This window comes from Hyperolius riggenbachi, chromosome 1 (genome assembly GCF_040937935.1).
Source record: "Hyperolius riggenbachi isolate aHypRig1 chromosome 1, aHypRig1.pri, whole genome shotgun sequence".
In the NCBI taxonomy this organism is placed as follows: Eukaryota; Metazoa; Chordata; class Amphibia; order Anura; family Hyperoliidae; genus Hyperolius; species Hyperolius riggenbachi.
In genome coordinates, this window is record NC_090646.1 from 485,966,014 (window position 1) to 485,986,746 (window position 20,733).

At 44.0% G+C, this 20,733-nt stretch overlaps 1 protein-coding gene across 1 annotated transcript in view; it reads right to left on the reverse strand.

Moving 5' to 3' along the window:
• Nucleotides 1-5,853: 5,853 nt before the first annotated feature.
• The window catches only part of LRP10 (LDL receptor related protein 10), a 39,696-nt gene continuing 24,816 nt past the window's right edge, over nucleotides 5,854-20,733 (reverse strand). The window contains exons 3-5 of the mRNA XM_068242122.1: nucleotides 18,111-19,230; nucleotides 17,896-18,025; nucleotides 5,854-9,194 (exon numbers count right to left, since the gene is read on the reverse strand). Of these exons, the coding sequence (XP_068098223.1) occupies nucleotides 8,634-9,194; nucleotides 17,896-18,025; nucleotides 18,111-19,230 (1,811 nt within the window). The 3' untranslated portion in view covers nucleotides 5,854-8,633. The remainder of the gene's footprint in view (nucleotides 9,195-17,895; nucleotides 18,026-18,110; nucleotides 19,231-20,733) is intronic.

Genomic DNA, 20,733 nt, shown 5'->3' on the forward strand with positions numbered 1-20,733 from the left:
TGACTTTGCAATGCTATCCTCAAGAATACATTTGAAATGGCCGAAGCCTAATATCTGCACAGGGGGCAGCTGAAAGATCGTTCACCCTGTTCATTGCAAACGCTATCCCCCCCCCCCCCCCCCCCCTCTGAGTTGTTGCAACTTGGGGGCAGAAATACGCATTTTGGGCACCGGTGGTCGAATTACCTCTTTTTTCTCTAATTTGACCGGCGGCTATTGCGCCCAAATTAGTCACTGAGCGACACTGAACCCAAATGCGAAATGGTGCCCCAAGATTAGCGGATTAAAATTCAATCCTCAAGGGTAATTTGGTTCTTTCCTCCCTGCCGTTTGACGGATTCTCTGTAATGACAACCCCTTTACAGGTACCTAGAGATGGTTAGCTAGCATGCAACTTGTATGCAGCTTGGACATGAAACAGTCAACTTGATTGACCCAGTTCCTAGCTACATACAATTTTCAACAAAAATGATTAGCGACTGATTGAGCAGCTCTACTGATACCTAACCCTAACTCCCTCCCTCTAAAACGAAAACGAAAGTGCATACTTACCCCTGAAGAGGAAAGCTTCTGGATCCTATAGGGGCTTCCTGGGTCCTCCTCGGGTCCCCCATTGCCTCCGATGGTTACCGACAAGGGCTTGCCTGTAGGAACATCAGGGCCATGCTCCTTCTTCAGACACGAGCTAGAAGAGGAGGCCCCGATGTTTAGGAGGGTCACAGCGGGAGGACCCAAGAAACATCTATAGGATCCTGAGGCTTCCTTTTTCTTGGGCAAGTACTTCCTTTTTGACCAGAGCTTCGGCTCGGATTCACTTTAGGCCGGTTTTACACCTGAGGAAAGCATTGGGGTGCGATGCGCACATCGAATCGCCAAAACCTAGATTCTTATGACCCTGCGGCATAGTGCATCATCACACACACACCACAGAGAAGTAAGTCACTGGGATTCCCGGCTTCCCTATTGTATATGCAGCGTTCAGAGCATACGTGCTGCACTGCCGCAACCAACAAATGAACATTTTTTGTGTCGGCCTGTGACTACCATTCATTCCGTCACTTCGTCAGTCGCACATTAACATGTATCGCGGAGTGGCGGGATAAGTGTATTAGGCCCCATAGACTTTCTTTGCTGTAGCATTACCCTGCGTTCAGAAAGGGTAACGCAACACAAAGAAAATTGCCTAGTGTAAAAGGGGACTAATCTTACTGTTCCTAACCCTATCTTCCCCCTTAAAGTGAACCTTAGCGTTGCGGTCCGCAATAGCGCTAATTACAGTGGGGAAAGTGGAAAAAGATACGCGTGGCCATTCCTGACGGGCCTGTCAGCAAAAACGAAACTAGCTGGCAGTGGAGGACCAGAGGATTAGTGAGTGGCTGCAAGGGCACAGGACTGCTGCAGGGGGCTGGTAGAAGCCCCAGGTGAGTAAAACTCATTTTTTCTTTCTGGCTTAAGGTTCACTTTAATAACTTTTCCTTTAAAGCCCATGTACGTTTAATTCCCCCCAATCACTAAGGTGGGCTTTAAAAAACACAACTGTTATACTCACCTGGACCCTTGAACCTGCAGTGATTAAACCACACTGGGGTTTCTGTCTGGGTCTTCCCAGCTTATTGGGCAGCTGCCACATTGTCACAGCAGTACCCCACGTCCTGCAATCACTTCTGGAAGGGAGCATGGCACTCACATCCTTCACCTCCATTAACCACTGACTGGGAGAGAGACGTGGCTGTTATAGTCCCTGACCCTGATCACTTGCTGGTATGTAAGTAGGGGCTTGGCTTTGGTGTGGGACACAGCAATGTGGGATAGGCGTTTGGGAGTCATTGGACAGTACTGATCAGGTGACATGACTGAAAGACTTGAAAGATTTTTCCTCTATGGAGACCTCAGTAAGTGGGGGAGGTGTTCAGTAAAGGGAGTAGAAGTTTCCACAGTAAGTGATTTGGGGAGCCACATCATCTGACACAAAATTTTACTTCACGTTTCCCTCTGCTGATGATTTTGATTGGTTAGCAAACTTTTTCTGGACCCTTGGAGTGTACTATAAAGTCATTCTACTGTACTGTATATCACAGGAGTTTCACTTTCTGAACGGAATTACTAAAATGAATTAACTTTTCAAATGATTTCCAAATGTATGGCGTATGGGGATGCACTCATGTTTGATGAGGAACTTCTACCAAAGCAGGAACTCCAGTGAAAATAATGCAATAAAAAGGTGCTTAATTTTTACAATACTTTTGCATAAATGATTTAGTCAGTGTATGCCCATTGTAAAATCTTTCCTCTCCCTGATTTACATTCTGACATTTATCACGTGGTGACATTTTTTCTCCTGACAGGCGATTTCACTGGAAGGAGATGCTGCTTGTTTTTTCTGGGCAGTTGGAAACTGCTGTTATTTCACGCAATGCAACAAGGCTCCCACATTGTAATGTCAGTACCTCAGTGCTGTGAGGCACTGACATCACACTGTGGGAGGAGTTTCACCACAAAATCAGCCATACAGAGCCCCTTGATGATCCGTTTGTGAAAAGGAATAGATTTCTCATAGGAAAGGCGGTATCCGCTACTAATGGGGATGAAGATCAAATCTTGGTTGTGGTTTTCTTTAAGCCTTGTACACATGATAGGTGGTTCTTGCTAGGGACAAACTCTCCCACAATCCGTGGCGCTCCTGGATAGTGCTATTGCAGCATTAACTAATTCCCGCAGGGCAACCGCTTTGCGGCATTGGTTTTTGACCCTGCATAAGTTGGGATGCGAAAGCGAATGCATATTTGCATGCGCATTGCCTCATGAATATCCAATTAGGCCAAATTTGCTTAGCCAGATATGTCAGGTGTTCACTTGGTGTTTAATACACACATTCAATTCTTTGTGTAGTGTCTCCCACAATCTAGCATGTGTACAGTGGCCCTCGATCCCTCTTGGTGCATGGTCAATTGATCTGCCTGGTGGATCATCTCAACCAAGAGCTGAAGTCATTGTTCCTCTACTCACCCCACCCACTCAGTTGTGTCCCACACTCTTGGCCCGCCTCCCCCCTCCATAGCAATCAAATAGGTCTCTAGTCTGCATACTAGCAACATATCTGTACAGCCTGCGCCCAAACTCTCACCCAAGGAACCGAATCTGCGATCCCTGTCAGGTGACAGTCCTCGTATGTGTGTATGGGGCTTTAGTTTCAATGTCTTACAAAGTCATATCACTCATTATACGGATCATATGATTGCTGCATGTGTGACCAATTAAGACTAATTCTAGCATCGATTGAAACACTTGAATTACTATGTGCTGAACAATGAAACACACAAGAACTAAAAGGTAAGCTTTAGCACTTTAAAGATTTATTTTTTTTAAGTTTTTTTACAATCACAAAAAATAAATAATTTCTGCAGCACTGCATACAATCCCACACCAATTTTTATCCCAATCTCTGACACAACAGCCAGCCAAAACATCATACAGGTTTAGGACCTATTTGCCACGTTGGCTCTGATTTAAAGGAGTTAGCAGGCAAAAAAAAAAAAAAAAAAAAAAGTTTCACTTACCTGGGGCCTCTACCAGCCCCATGCAGCCATCCTGTGCCCTCTTAGTCACTCACTGCTGCTCTGGTCCCCCTCCGTCAGCTTGTTTCGTTTTTGCCGAACTCGGGGTCGGCAGGCCGCATTGCGTACATTTTTACGCAGAAACATTAAACACTTTTTTACGTGTTGAACCACTAACGCGTAAAAAAAATATGTATGTGTTAATGTTCCTGCCCAAGCGGGAATGCATAAAAATATACGCAATGCGACCCGCCGACCTCTAGGTCGGCAAAAACTAAACGAGCTGACGGAGGGGGACCAGAGCAGCAGTGAGTGACTACGAGGGCACAGGATGGCTGCATGGGGCTGGTAGAAGCCCCAGGTAAGTGAAACTCTTTTTGCCTGATAACTACTTTAAAAGAGCCCTGCATTGCATAGCTGCAATTCCTTTGTAAAAACTTGCTTCCCAGAAAGAGAATTGGTCAGATCCAGCATGTGCCTCACGCGTCTGCTTCATTGAAAATTCAACACCTTACTTCACTTTACAGTAGAAAAATAAATATTTAATCTATTTCCACACAAAGAGGAAGACCTGCTTGACGGAACTCCTACTTGAGAGTGATAAGGTTGGGATATCAAGGCAGGAATTTCCCTGGTTTGATTGTCGACACAAACTATGTTGGTAGGAATTGGCAGAATCAAAGCGAAAGTTTGTCAAGTACATTGCGGATTGCTGGCAACAAAGGTTTCCCAGGAAACGGATGCGGGATACTGAAGTGACAGCAGGATTGTATTAAGACTGAAAAGGCTTCAATGGGGAAAAACAAAACAGAAAACAGAACTATGTTGCTCACATTCACACATTGTTTGGTCACTAGCTTCCACATACAGTCCAGATACTTCTGAAAACATATTTGTAGCAATTTATCAAAGTAGTGGCACTTCTATAACAAGCTGAATTGCGGAATGCGACGTTTATCATATTTTCACCAATTTTCCCTGTGTTATTTAATTGTGGTGTTTGAAAAGAGCATTTTTCAATGACAATGATGCTTAAAGTAAACCTGAGATGAAAAATAAAAATATATATATACATACTTGGGGCTTCCTCCAGTCCCCTTTCAGGCTTGTCGGTCCCTTGTCGTCCTCCCAGACCGCCGAGAACCTCTGCTAGGCAGCCCAGTAATTTCACCGATTGGGCTCCCGTCGCCTGGGAGAGTTCTGCGCCCGCGCAGTACTACTGCACAGGTGCAGAATTCTCCTGGCAACAGGAGCGTGGCAGGGGAACATTGAGCAAGACTGCGCCTGCGCCAACTGGCTGAATTACCAGGCCGCCTTGCGGAAGATCAAAACAGTCTGGGGGGACACGAGGTACTGAAGGGGGCTGGAGGAGGCCCCAGGTATGTATAATTTGTTTTTCATCTCAGGTACTCTTTAAGATTACCCAGGAGAATGGGTGTAAAAGAGTCCAAAAGGCCCCTACTCAAAAAGTACTGGAAAGTACTCTAAAACTCTTGGTGGTCCTGGTTGTTTATAACTTAATTAGATACCTGGTAACACCACTCTCATAAGACCTACCCTTAGCATCACATCTACTTCATATTTTGCACCGATGAAGGCCAAAACAGCCTGAAACAGCTGTCTGCAAGTTGGAATATATGGTTACGTAAAATGAAGCTATAACTGCGCTTTAAACCAGTGGTTCTAGGTATAATCAAGGATTTTAAGTGCATAAAGGTGTAATTTGCTTACTCACTCACTTTTCTGAAGTCATAAATCATGGCGGTTATCGATTGCTCAGGTAAAGATTAAAATTTACAAATACCTTCTGCTTGAAGAAGGCAAACTTTTATTCCCCATTTTCTGAAATGGATTTTCACTATAAACTATTCTCGAGCCTGGCTCCTAGGATGGTCCGCCACACAATTTTCTGGGATCGCTCACACTGTAGACATTAAAAAAAATGCAACTGGGTTACACAGCATGTCCGATTTTTTTGAAATGGTTTGCTGTCAGCATTGTGAAGCACATTTTAAATGGTGTGCTTAGCAATACACGGGATCTGTGTAGAGAAACACTGAAAGACGCCTCCCAATGCCTCATGCAGCACAAGAGATGCCACTGCTGGTGGTGTAATTCTCACAACCTTATTAATGATTTATTGCACTGTAATTGTATCTGTGCACATTCAAAGGGTTGATTAAAACAAATTAAAGTTTTAACTGTATTCATCAATAACACATTTGTTTGGAACTGAATATTAATCGGTAGGTGTTCACCTCACACAGATCTGGTTAAAAAGTTTTGAGTCTCTGCAAAGTAATGAAAAACATACATTTAATTAAACTATCAGTGTATGACCTACTAAACATGGCCTCCCCCAATATACCGGAGGGGGCAGTGCATTCAACAACACAGCCTCATCCTTTATCAATCAGCATCTTTACACAAAGAGAAAGCAAAACTGCATTTTGGTGAAAACTTTTCAGTTGCCAGGAAAATGGTGTCAAAGTGAAATCTTGAATGTGCTCCAAAGGGGATCAATATACTGAAACTAGACATAAAACCTCTGACTCTTGTGGATCCAGTGTGTTCGTTGAAGAAAAGGGAGTACAGTAATTCCTCAATGTTCTTATAAACACAGCTAATGTAAGAACCTGAATCTGAATTACTATTAGCCTTATAATTTTGCTCCCACACTGGAAGGGCTGAACTGTGGGCCAATCAGATTTTACTGTATTACACAGTATAGTCTGTCTAAAGGTGGCCACTAGTGATACAATTTACTGAACAATCGATTATGAATGATTTTTTGTATGAACGATCGGAAATGATCGATTGGGACCACTAATGGACAAAAATCTAACCAATCCAATCAGATTAATGAACTCGATCCGAATTTCGGTTCGATCCTGTCAATATGATCGGATTGATTAGGACATTTTTGTCCATTAGTGGTCCCAATCGATTACGATTGTTCATACAAAGAATCGTCCGTAATCGATCGTTAAGCAAATTGTATCATTAGTGGCCACCTTAAAGGGCAGAACGATTAAGAGACAGATCTATCTCTGATTGAATCTGATGACAGAGAGATCTGTTGCTGCCCATTGATGCCGATTGATTTCAGCACGTGGAATCGGCCTCGTCATACCGCATCTGCCGCAACCCCCCAAATGCAAATGTTCTCCTCAGCGGCCGTGCAGTAAAAGCTCACCTGTCCCGGTTACCGCTGGCCTGCAGCCGCTCCTGCTTCCTCCATTAGAGGCACAGCGGTAGGGGGTTCCATCGCTCTTCCCAATATCACACGCCGTTACCGCCATGTACCTGATCCACCACGTCGGTCCAAGATTTCCCGGGATATTCCATCGATACATTCGACCCGAAATCGCTTGCATCATTGATCAGGCATGCTTATTGAGGCACCAGTTTTCATCCGATTTGATAAAATTATCGAATTGGATGGTCAATCCGGCCGTAAAATAGCTAGATGTATGGCCACCTTAGCAGTGTGAATACAAGGGAAGACTAAAATGGTGAGACTCGTGCTGCTACTGTGCACTATCCAGTCAGCAGGCTTGGGAGGTGCTTTGCTCCGGCTTTTGTGCTCTGCTCTAAAATGTTTCAGGACGGAGAAAGTGACTCAACAAACCTGCTTCCAAAGCAACATTTCCTCCAAAGAAAATGAAGCACTGAAATGCTTCTCTTTTTCATAGGTAGTATTCCTAAGCAAACTTACTACAATCACAGCCAACAGGCATACGCTATTGATGCAGTGAAATAAATGCCAGTAGCAGCCACTCCTTTCACGGTAATCCATGCACAGACTGAGGAGCAATACTTTGCATTAAAGACACGGAGCTTGTGGTGCAGAATAAGACATGGCACTGATGCACGAGCAATATAATAGACAGTGCCTCAGTCCGTGCATAGATTATAATGGGATAGGTGGCTACTGAGCATACATGTAAAAAAAAATAAATAAAAAAAATTTGGGAAATTGCTGCTAGTAGAATATCTGTAAATTTACCAATATTCTAACACTTTATTCCAATATTAAAATAATGGTAAACATTACCGATATTTTACTATGTCTTAATGTAACCCTACTCTTACACAGAACCCTCCCTTTACTCATGATTAACTCCTAAGACCTCCCTCTATCAACACCTAACCCTAAGACCTCCCTCTACTGATGCCTAACCCTAAGACCTCCCTCTACCTAACACTTAACAACCCCTTAACCTAACCCCCCCCCCCCCCCCCAACCTTAATCTACCCTTGCCGGGAAAGCCAGAATTTGTGGCAAAAAAAGAAGGAGCCCAATAGAATCGCTACAATTTGCATATCCACATGCCTCTGTGCTTGCAATTCTATTGGGCGCCTCAATTTACCTACTTTGTCGCAAATCACAAATTTTATTAAAGCCATGATTTGTGGCCAAAAAAGTAAATTTCGGCGCATGGAGGCACCTGATAACGGGTGTCACTAGGCACCCACATTTGCACAAAACGCGGCTTTTATGATATTTTTCCGGTAAGGGCTCCTGCGCCCCTTTTTCCTGATCCAGGCTATTGAAGCCATTCCTTTGACAACTTTGTACCTAGTTTAAAGTTAACTAGCACAGGGTTGTGGTAACTACTACAAAAAAGGTTTCAAGTCCTATTAGGCAAATGCACTCCACAGTCACTGCATACTGAACAGCTCAGTTGTTCTTGAGCCAGCACTGTTTCCTGAAATCTCTGTCACTTGAGTATCCCACATCTACTGCTGGTTAATGGAGCTTGGACAGTGAAATGCTATATTAACGTTAGGCAATCCTTGCTACAGGTTAGCTTTCCCCATCACTACCAGAGAGCAGCATTTACATAAATTTGATGCCTATGCCTTCATCATCACACCTTGAGTTCTCTTTTACCACTGTCTGTTCTGGTTTCGCTACGGTGTCTGTCATGTACAAGGTCTCTCAAGGACAATTGAGGATGGGGATTTTGGAAACATCCAGGAAGTATGTTAAGGAGTGCATTACTAGTGCGGGCTGAATAAAAAAGCCCTCCACCTTGTGCAAAAGTGTAAGGAAAGGACAGAGCAGAAGCTTTGCTAACATGAAATCAACCCCACGTCTCCTGATCCACTGTCAAAACCTTCTGCAAGTGGCAACAACAACATTTCATCCTCATCTTCAGGCCTATCAATCTCCACACCACAACTGCTAAGCCTGTCAGCTCTTCCTGCACCTAAGTGTTCCTCTCCTAATGGAGGTAAAATTCTTTCCCTGACAACTTGCACCATTCCCATCATAAGTCCACTTCTATCCTCAGCAGGGTAGCTTGGTGGGGCGGAAACAGAAGGTTCAGTCTGAGGAAATGCATATTCGGGAGGGTCTAATGGAGTCTTCACTGGAAGCAGTGGAGCTGTGGGAGCATCACTGCCCTCTGATCCTGGTTGAGATGAACCTGTGTTCTGATTCTGAGATGCTTCAGTCTGTGCTCCTTGTGTGCGAGGAGGAAGAAGCCCCCAACGTCTGAGTCTGCGGAGGAGGCGTCTAACAGGCCGTGGTGGACGTCTTCTTGTTGGCAGCTCATTTAGACCCCCAGCAGGGTGCGGCTGAGTCTGGTGTAGAAACTGCAAGAGGCTGCGGAGGTTTCCTATGAATGAGCCCTAAAGGAAGAGAACAAAAAATGATATACCTATAATGAATAATAACCAGAATAATGTAGCTGAGAAATTTGAGCATTCATACATAACTCTATAGCATGCTTTAGAGAAATTGAGGGTGTGGTCAAGCAGTTATGCGGATCATGCAAGTTGAACAAACAAACAGACAAACACAGAACACTTATATCGCGCTTTTCTCCTTACTCAAAGCGCCAGAGCTGCAGCCACTAGAGCGTGCTCTATAGGCGGTAGCAGTGTTAGGGAAACTGGCCCAAGGTCTCCTACTGAATAGGTGCTGGCTTACTGAACAGGCAGAGCCGAGATTCGAACCCTAGTCTCCTGTGTCAGAGGCAAAGCCCTTAACCATTACTCCATTCAGCCACTTGAAGTTGAAGTGGGTGTGCCCAATAAAAATGATTCATGGCAATAGCACAGCGACACTACTACCAATGTAAACTGGCAGGCAAATGTCAATGACATACAAACACTAATAGAAAAAGCCATACACCACCAAAGACAAGCAAATATATCATGGCATTAAAGTATTGCCACTGGCAAGTAGATATCAGAAAAGAACAGATTGCTCTGGAGCAGATACGCCAATCCACTGACCGGTATTAGCAAGTTCTACAGTGACAGGAAGATATACCCAAGTGTGGCCATTATTTCCCTACTGTCCCAAATATCCCCCTAGCCTAGTAAGCCATTTTACCCCCACAGTGTTCCATCATATCCCTCTAGTACAGCCACTGCATCCTTCCAGCGTCCCTACATAGCTTCCAGTGTGGCCATTATATCCCCCCCCACATTATTTTCCCTCAGTGTCCTAACAGGTCCCCCCACCCTTTACCCTTCAAGCATAACTTCACAGGTGAGATGCCGACAGTTACAGTTCCCAATTCTGGTGTGCAGTCTCCACTAATCCTGAAAAGGAACAAGAGGAGGGTTGCAGAATCATGTTGGGGGGGGAGGGGGGAGAGATGACTTCAAACACATCACCAGCCACAACTGGCAGGAGCGTTGCCTGGAAGCACTGTCCAGAAGCCCAGTTCCAGCAAACATGCTGCATCTCAGGACCACTGTGGTGTTTTGGGAGGTACTCTTGTATTGTACAGTAATTGTTTAGGGCTGGGGGCTCATGGCTCCATCATCCACCATTCACACAAACCCTAACCCTAATCTCAACTAGTGGTTTGAGTCCTGTGAGTGTTCTGCAGCGTTATCTAGTATGAAGTCCAGACAATGCAGATGGTAGCTCTGTTGTTTCTGCCTACATTGCTTTGCACTGTGAGGTACTTACAGGTCTACCATCAATATACTAAAGCACCACGTCTGTGACTAGCTAGGGTAGGGTTCCAAAACTAGGCTGAAGTGGTTACAGGGCCATTAAGGTCTTTAGAAAGCAGTGGTATGGGCTCTGTCATTCTACATTGTGATCAATTGATAATATTTATGGATCACTACATCACAAGATGTATACACTGGTAAAATAGCATACACAAAGCGATGATCCTTAACCCTTTAGCAGCTAATTTATTTAGAAAACCTCTCAAGTGCTCCAGGCCAATTTATTTTAGCACTTAAATTTGAAACTTAAATTTATTTTGTTAGATTTCCTAACTTCTAATTAGTACTGCTGTAAGGTGTATTTATGGCCACTTGTCACCACGGGGCAGTTTGAGAAAACATAAGAGGACTTCTGCTTTCAGTTTCTATGTTTTCTGCTTGGAGAGAGAGATCAAGCCAACCATTTACAGCACAATGAGTTGATGAAAAAAGCAGTGCATTATCTCAAAGTGAGATAACTCATTTGTGGCTGTTGACAGGTTAAAACATTCAATATGTAACAGCTCACATTGCCAGGTCTTACACTGTCATTCTTCCATGGGTACTCCCTTATTTAAAGCCAATGTGTACCGATTAAAAAAAAGATACTCACCTAAGGAGAGGGAAGGCTCGGTCCTAATGAGACTTCCCTCTCCTCTCCCGGTGCCCGGTCCCGCTCCCCCGTTGCAGTATTCGACCAGTTTGGTCAACTACTGCCGCTTCGGAAGTCTTCGGGAGCACTCGGGCTCCCGAAGACGGGCCGCTCCATACTGCGCATGCGCGAGTGCCCACTATGACGCACTCGCGCGTGTGCAGTATGGAGCGGCCCGTCTTCGGGAGCCCGAGTACTCCCGAAGACTTCCGAAGTCCCCCACGGCGGGGGATTTGAACGGAGGATCCACCGGGAGAGGAGAGGGAAGGCTCATTAGGACCGAGCCTTCCCTCTCCTTAGGGCTCTTTCACATTAGGGCAGATTTTCTGCGTTTCAACGCAAAGGATAAAGTTTGCGTTACCCAAGGTGAAATGAAAGTCCATAGACTTTCATTTTAGCTTTCACATATAACGCAGCCTTTTTGTGCGTTGCGTTCCACTGCACCCAGGCGCAGTTTTTTGGCCAACGCTAGCTTTATGCGTTACAATGTTAGTCAATGTAAAACGCGCACTATGCGCGTTTTTAATCCGTTAACGCAGGCAATCAGTCCCAGAATGCAACAGAGGAACAATGTAGAAAGTTGACAACTAAAAGAAAAAAAAATTACCTGCGTTTTTCTATGTGCAGTAACGCATTGAAAACGGATTAAAAACGCACACTCACTACAGTGCAACGCATATCAAAACACAACAAAACGTATGCTTTGAGCGTTCTCCAACGCAAGCTCTGATGTGAAAGAGCCCTTAGGTGAGTATCTGACTTTTCTTTTTTTTAATCGGTAACCATTCACTTTAAAAAATGAAAAACAAAACTGTGATGCTGTATAAGCAAACTAAAAAGTAAACCCTATGCCGAATTGAAAATAGCACAAAGACCACATATCAAATAATGTTGTTTGAAAAATATACACTCATTTTAAATTTGAAGCCAGTAGCACATTTCATAAACAAGTGAATGGAACAGATGAACATTTACCACTGTGTTGAATTGCCTCTTCTGTTAACTCTATAAACCTTTAGGGGACTAGTCAGTGGACAGGTCATTGGGAATAATTTAATTATGCTTCAAAATATTGTAAGAAAATTAAATTGTGCTAGGCAATTAATTAAAAACCATGATAAATGTCCACGCTATTTATTTATTGTATTTATAAAGCGCCAACATATTATGCAGCGTCGAAATGTATTAAGATGGATGTGCGGTGTGTGGCAGGGATCAGATGTTGATCAGAAAGGGATCTTTCTTTAGGTCATATCGGAGAAAAGTCTGCCAGTGTATGGCAGGCAGTCCCTCGCATTACCTCTCATGGGAAAGCTGCATCTGTATAGCAGCATCTGAACAGTGTTTCCAGCAGCCACCAGGGGGAGTGCAAGCATTTTTCTATGAGCCACTGTGCTCTGGGAAATCAGGCTTTTTTATTTCACTGCAGATGTACAGTAATTTCCAGTCATTATAAATGATTGGTAGTGTCAGTGTGGGACTGAGAGTGTGCGTGCATTATTCTTAATTGATTTCTCAAAGTCTCATCTTCTTCTCCTGTCCCATTATATACACTACCCACTCAACACTCTCTCCCACGACTTCTGAAGCTAAATAGGCTGGCCAACTGTACTCAGCCACAGTAATAAGACTCTAATACCGGAAAATATTGCTAACAAGGACGCATTTCATGTCTTAAAACATGGTCACAGTAAACAGCAATGTAGAAAAACACCAGGCGCTAGCTGAATAAAACTAATCATTTAGGGTTCGCTAAAACAATACGTTACCCTATTAAAGTGGACCTGAACTCTTGCACAGGACAGAAGGAAAACAGAGAAATGCAACCTATTTAGAGAGATAATAGTATGTCTAATTGCCCCTTGTCTGTGTCTAATCACAAGTTGTAATTTGATCACTATGCGGTGTCAGCTGACTGAAATTTGAAAGCACTGGATGTTAACAATATGTCTTCTTCCCTGAAACAAGAAGTAAATACACTGCAGATTTAGATCAGCTGTAATAAAGAAATGTTTTTCTTTAAAGGTTATTATGCTATTGCTTATCTTTTAGAGCAGAGAGGAAGTTCCGAGTTCAGGTCTTTTTAAGGCCAGAAACCCACTAGGAGCGCTTTCTAATCGCTAGTGATTTGAAAAAGCTCTTGCTAATGCAATGATATGGGGGATTTTTATAAAATCATATCGCTCAAGTGGGATCACACACATAGCATTACATTAGCAAGAGTTTTCAAATCACAAAACGTTCATAAAATCGCTCCTAGTGGGTTTCTGGCCTAAAGAAGAATAATGGGAGCTGTCCCTGTTAGATTCGTTATTAACCCCCTTAGCGGAAACCTCGAGTCAGGCTCAGGCCAGAAATCTGCAGCTCAAAGCGGTAACCCCGAGCTGGATTCATGGGAGGTGAGTCATGTGAGATGTGTATGGAGAGCCTAGGCAGTACCATACATTACTGGGATAAGGCATATAAATAACTTGTGGGAGCCCAGTTGCCTAATGATTGTTCACGAAAGGGTTGAAAATCACTTTAAAGGTAGTTTGTTACCTTTTTCTATTTTTACAACTTGTTTCTAGATATAAACCTATAATATAGATGATAACTCAGGGCTGTGGAGTCGGTACAAAAATCCACCGACTCCTCAGGTTAGGATTCCACCAACTCTGAGACTTCGTCTCCTCTGATTTGCATATTTCAATCTTGTTGATTGAAAGTATGGAACATGAAATGCATCTCTTAAAGTGGACCCAAATTAAAAATACAAGATTTCAGAAATAAAATATATTTTCTAAATTATATTAATAAATAGCAGCCTTTTTTCAGCTGCATGATGACAAATATAAAATATTTTACATTTATTGGAGGAACCCCTCCCTTCCTTTCAAATTGCCGGGATTTTTCCGGCAAACTGGTGGAGTAGATGGTGTCCGGCAATGGAGGAATTGCTAATGGCTGCCACCTGTATAACCCTAGCTATGAAAAGAGAAGGGTGAAAAGCATGCACTGAAATGCTCATAGGCTTGAAGGAGTGTTTATTTATCTTTGTATGTGTCAGAGTGCTGCAACTAAATATTTTGAATTAAAAAAATGTTTGGTTTGGGTCCGCTTTAACTGCCAACGTTTAGAGATTTTAAAAGACAACTGAAGTGAGAGGGATATGGAGGCTGCCATATTTATTCCCTTTTAAATAATACCAGTGACCTGGATATCCGGCGGACCTTCTGCCTCTAATACTTTTAGTCACAGACTAAAACTAGTCCTTGGTAAGAGTACTTGTAGAAGGTGCAGGCAGGAAGAAAGATCATCTCTCAGGCCCTAGGCAATGTAACTGTGATGTGCAGGTACTCTGCAGAGGAATGAGGGGATTCTTCCTCTATTACACATTCTTTATGCACAATCTGAACCAGGTTTATGGGTGATAGACAACACCTCTGTGTTCAATGTGCACAACATTCTCAGTGGATTCCCTGTGGGGAGTGCATATGTAGAGTATAGTACTACTGTGTAACAAAGTAAACCTAAGACAGACGAAATTAAAGTATTATACATACCTGGGGCTTCCTCCAGCCCCCTTCAGGCTAATCAGTCCCTCGCTGTCCTCCTCCTCCACCTGGATCTTCTGCTATGGGTCCAGGTACTTGAGCCAGTCGGGCGTAGTGCGCTTGCTACTCCGCCGCTACTATTTTTTGATTGATTTCATTTTTACTGTACATATAAATTATTTATGTATGACTATTATCTGAGAAATAGAACATTTTATTATATTTTCTATTTTAATTACAGTTTAAATGCATTAGGAGTTGGAGTTGGTGCATTTTTTTCAGACTCCGACTTCAGGCACCCAAAAATTGCTTCAACTCCTCGACTCCACAGCCCTGTAATAACTTCTACTGCTCCTTAGTTCAGCTGCTCAGATATAGCAGATAAATATTGCTTCAAATTATTTTTCCGACTGCTTCAAGTGACACTTTATCCCCAATCAATCAATGTACTGATGAGCTGCTAAGCTTTTTGGTGAACAGCCACTTCTGTCCAATGATAATGGGACAGCGGATACATGAGCCTTTCATGCAACAAGATCACGAGAAGTCATTTTGAGCCACAAAATGCAGTGCATGTACGTATCGGTACCTTCTCTGTGACTCACGCAGCTGAATTTGCCTTCTAATGACAACATGCTGCAAAGCAGGGGGGCTCTGTTGCTTTCTCTCTTTCAGTTCAACTAATATAAGTGTAGCCATAGACATGAACCTTTGATCTGCACACTGCAAGCCTGTAAACCCTTACAGCCAGACTAGTCCCAATGGATATTGCTAAGTAAACTTGGCCTGGTGGTGTGGTGATACAGCAATGAGTGAGGTATCCCTGCTGAACAAGTTGCCAAGGTTACACAATGCTCCCCTGTTACCAGGCTTAAAAGAAAACAGTCTACTGGATCATGTTTTTGGCTGAGAAAATCTCTCTCTCTCAGATTATGAAAGATTTTTCATGCTGCAGATGTCCAGCCAAAGTAGCCAACATTGGTCATTTTAGTAAACCAAACGATCATGCTTATAGGGACATTTAGGCTACGATGATCGAATCTGATGCACTGGGGACAAAGTCAATTCTTTGTGTTGCAAAGCGAGGGTGTCAGAGACAGAGCAGACATAGCAAGAAACAAGCTACTAAATGTAAAGACACAAATTAAACCAACCAGGTGAAACTCAAAATATTAGAATATCGTGCAGAAGTCATTTTTTTGCAGTAATTTAACTTAAAAGGTGAAACTATTATATGAAACAGAAACCCTTTGCACGTGTTTTAGATTAATTAGCTGATTAGAGTCTGACACTGAGCCTAGAATATTGAACCTTTTCCCAATATTCTAAGATTTTGATTAGCTGTAAGCTATAATCATCAAAATGATAACAAATACAGGCTTGAAATATCTAACTTTTCATGTAATGAGTCTATTTCTTACAGTAATGAGTCCATTTCTTATAGTAATGAGTCTATTTCATACATTATTTTCACCTTAAGGCTGGTTTCACAGTGGGACGTGTTACAGGCGCACGTTAGAGCAGCCTGTAACGCACCCCACCGCACAGCAATGAAAAATCAATAGGCTGTTCACAGTGCCCACGTTGCGTTACATAGTAACGCTGCGCCACCAGACAACGTACTGCATGCAGTACTTTCTAAGCGGCAGAGCCGCGTTAGTCTGCTTGCACATGCTCAGTAACATTGGGGAGGAGCAGAGAGCGGCCAGGCACATGGCTAATTAATATTCACTGCACTCAGTGACGTGCAGTGTTTACTTCCTGGAGCGGCCGCTCTGTGCAGCGATTGGCCGGCGGGACCACGTGATGCCGCATGCGCACAAGAGTACGCATCACGGACGCCAGAGTGAGCTGCACAACTCGGCTCACACTGACGTCCAAAGCAGGGAGCACCAGGCGTTGCGTTAGGGGCACGTTATGCGACCATAATGTCCCCTAAAACGCAACGTCCTGGTGTGAAACCAGCCTAAAGGAAACCTGTAATAAAAAAAAAACTGCCCCTGGGCGGTACTTACCTTGGGAGGGGGGAGCCTCTGCATCCTAATGAGCCTTTCCCTGTCCTCCTCCATCCCGTCGATCCAGTGCTGGAAAGCCCCGAACATCTGGGAGGTAAATATTTACCTACTGCGATCCAACACCGGCGCAGTAGCAGCTTTCCATTCAGGCGGAAGTAGCCGAGCCAGATCGGGTCCGCTCTGATGCACAGGCAACTCGTGCCTACGCAGTAGAGCAGACCCAATCGGGCTCAGCTATTACCGCTAGAGCCAATCGGAAAACCTCTACTGCGCCTGCACTAAATACTGCTATGCGCTGCTGCGCCTGCGTAGTGCTTGTTGGGGGAATTTTCAGGGGAGCCAACACTGGATCCCTGAGGCTACAGAGGATGGGGAAGCCTCAATAGGATCAGGAGGCTTCCCCCTCCCAAGGTAAGTATCCCATCAGGGCTGTTTTTTTGTTACAGGTGTACTTTAAAGAACAAGCGACACCCATGCTAACCTAGAAATAAAAAACACATATATAAGTAGATAAATACTACTTCTACTTACATAACAGATGTATTGTGCTATCCATGTCATGATTCCTGTGAATTTTATAAAGGAAAATCAGAAAATCCTATTCTAGGCAGTGGCCATCTTGCCAAGCTAATGCTGACATCATATCCTCCCTGACTCTTGTTTTCCCCCCTCCCTTCTCTTGCTCATTGTGTATTCATTAGCTGCCCTCCTCCCAGAGTCTTCAGACACTCCCACTGAGGTGTATACTAGGAAGTGCACTGTCTTTTTTTTTATTTACACATCCAATCGCTGAGTCACCTCAGCCTTGCTTGTAAACACAAGTGATCAGAGGGAGTTTCTGATAAGCAGCTAGGCAGGGAAATAAATGGAAGAGGAGGAATATATTATAGATAAAAAGAACTCCCAGCATTCAACTCTTTGGCACTGTTTGCCACTAGGGCCAGTGCTAAAGTATGTGATAACTCCAAACCATAACAGCAGAAAACGTTTTGCAAGTTTTTAATGCAGGATTAGCATCTTTATCACTTAATACAGTCAGACCAGTTGCTGTTGAAATTTGATTTTTATGGTGACAATCCTGCTTTAAGTTGAATTACTGAAATAAATTGACTTTTTGCACTATATATTACAAATGCACACAAGGAAAACACTACCAATCTGTAAGCAACACTCACATCACTTGGGCTCTCTGTTGGGAAGTCCTCTACAGGTGGGATAGCACCTTGTGCAATCAGTTGTCCATAGGAGGGGGGAGCCTGCTGCTGGACCAGCTCTGCATCACTCCGAGACAAAGGAGCAAATATGCTGTGGAAACAATATATAGTAAGATTAGTGGTTGGCTTTTACTTTCAATATTCACAGCTTTCCATAAAATCTGCATACTACTCACCTGTATTCACGTGCTCGTGACGTATACAGACGGCATGTACATCCAAGAGCTACCACTAATAATGTGGCACAAATCAAGCTCCCAATTACAGCTGCTGCAATCACTTTCCGTGGCAAGGTATACCCACAGTTTTTCTCATCACTTCCATCCCGACAGTCTGGTTGGCCATCACACACCCAGGCTTCATAAACACAGCGTTCCATATCACAGTGGAAGCCACCAGGCTGACATCCACGGCATCCTCTTTCATCTGTCCCATCTTGGCAAGAGGTTTGATAATTACATCTTTCAGAGAGAGGGTAACAAGCCCGGCTCATAGCACACGGATAGTGGCCTTCAGCACAACCAGTGCAATTAGTCTCATCTCTACCATTGGCACAGTCCCAAACGCCATCACAACGCTGGTTATCTGCAAAACAGCCACCTCCTATCTCTACTCCATCCTCCCATAATAGACCTGGGCTGGAGCCACAAGGCTGGTCCCAAGGAAGGCAGTAGCCATGTACACGGTAAGTGGCATTAAACCCTCGGGGAACGTAAGATGGAAGCCAAGAACTGCGAATATTATAGCCAGGAACATGAGAACGAGATGAGCCCATCTGATCGAAGAAACGGGAGCCTGGCTCACGAGCCACAGGGTTGGGAAACCTAAATCCTTTGTCATAGGTCACAGAAGACTCAATATCTGGGCTGCGAGATAAAAATGTGCTGAATTGGTAAATAACCAAGACTCTACCCCCAGAAGACTCAACAGTGACAGATTTCCCATTACTTAGTTGGTCTAATGCACGAAGAAGGCGTGGAAACTCTCCAGCACCATTCTCATAAACTAAAAGGCCATCCAGTTCAGACAGACGGAGGTTAGAAAACTGCAGAACAAGGCCTCGGCTATCCTCAGAATCAATCAGCCAACGGCAATAAGATGATGATGAGGAAGGTGAAGGTAATGGATACCCAGGAGAGAAGACGCCATAGAAGTCCTTTAATGTAAAATTGCAGTTTGGCGAGCAAGCAAACTCATCAGACTGGTCCTCACAGTCAAAGGAGCCATCGCAGAGGGAATAGAATGGAAGGCAGCCAGAGTTGCACTGAAAATAGCCTGGGAAGCAGGAAGAAGATTCTGGAAGAGATAGAAACAGAGAAAAAGACAGGATCTTATTGTAACAATGCTTTCTTTATATTGTTGCAAGATTTTTGTACAGCAGTTTGCATAAATCATACTAAAATAGCACACACGCGGGACTGAGTTATTGAAAAAAAAAAGCAAAGCATCATAGAAAAGACATTAGTTTAAAGCAACACATACCCAAACAATATTTATCTAGCCATGCACAACACTAATGCTGGGTACACACGTAATGATTTTCCACTCGATTTTCCAACCCAATCGTTTTTTCCGCTCGATTCTGCGCTAGATTCTGTGCTCGATTCTCTTATCTTCACTCGTTTTTCTTATTTTTCCATTCACTTCTATGAGAAATCAAGCGCCGAATCAATCGGGAGTAATATCGGACATGAGGGATTTTATCAATCGGATGCATCTATCATACGGAAAATTGTAACGTGTGTACCCAGCATAAAGCCTGGTACATACTATCAATTATGATTGGCCAATCACAGACCATTTTTACCACCTTGATGTAGTATGAGGGTTTACCTACACAATCTGCTCATACTATTCAATATCTGTCCCTCATACTACATGGTGGTGGTAAAATTGGTCAGTGACTGGCCATTCATAATTGAAAAATGTGTACCAGGCTTAACCTCTGTAGCCTAAGTCTAACACTACACTTTACTCTTTCTCAACCACGACCCCCTGAATATACACTAACTCAGTGGTCGGAATCTGCTGCTCTTGAGCCGCACGGGGCTCTTTAGCCGCTTGTGTGCGTTTCTTTTTCTCCCTGGGCTTCCCCAATCTCATTTCCCATGTGTGGGCTGGCTCTCCTAATCTCTGCGGGCTATCTGCTAAGTCCACGCTGTGTCCACTGTAATACAGATTTCCTCTGTACACCTCGCCGTGTCTCCATGGCTATTGATGTCACATCAGCGGAGACGTGGCTGCCAGGTGGGGCATAGTGCATGCAAGCAGGAGGTGTAGTGATCGTGCAGCCAATGGGACACAGGACCAACCGGGCCTGCAACTCTATTTTGGAGACTTGTGAGTTGCCTGACAGGAGAACCAACTGCGACTCCATTGAGGGAACCTTGGAAGTTGCCCGATGGGGAAACGGGTGGGTGGGAGGATGGACGCCACATCGGAATTTTTTTTGGGGGTGGGGGGTTGGGGTTTGCATGGCAGTGGTTTGCATGGCAGATCAAGGCCACATGTTGAGGTATTGGAATGGGAGGCGACGCGCGCGCGTGTTCAAAAGAGCCAAATATCAGCATTACAACGCTGAAAATCTCTTTTGAGAGCCAGTTTTTTTATTTTTTTTTTGAGGATTTGGTTTCAAGGACACCAGAGCTCCGTGAAATAAAAAGCTTTTATGCATACCTAGGGCTTCCTCCAGCCCCATCCGCTCGGATCGCTACCATGCCGCCGTCCTCCGCTGCCCGCAGCTTCAGAAACCGGGTCCCGTCACTTCTGTCAGTCGGAGCCAGTCTACGCAGGAGGAAG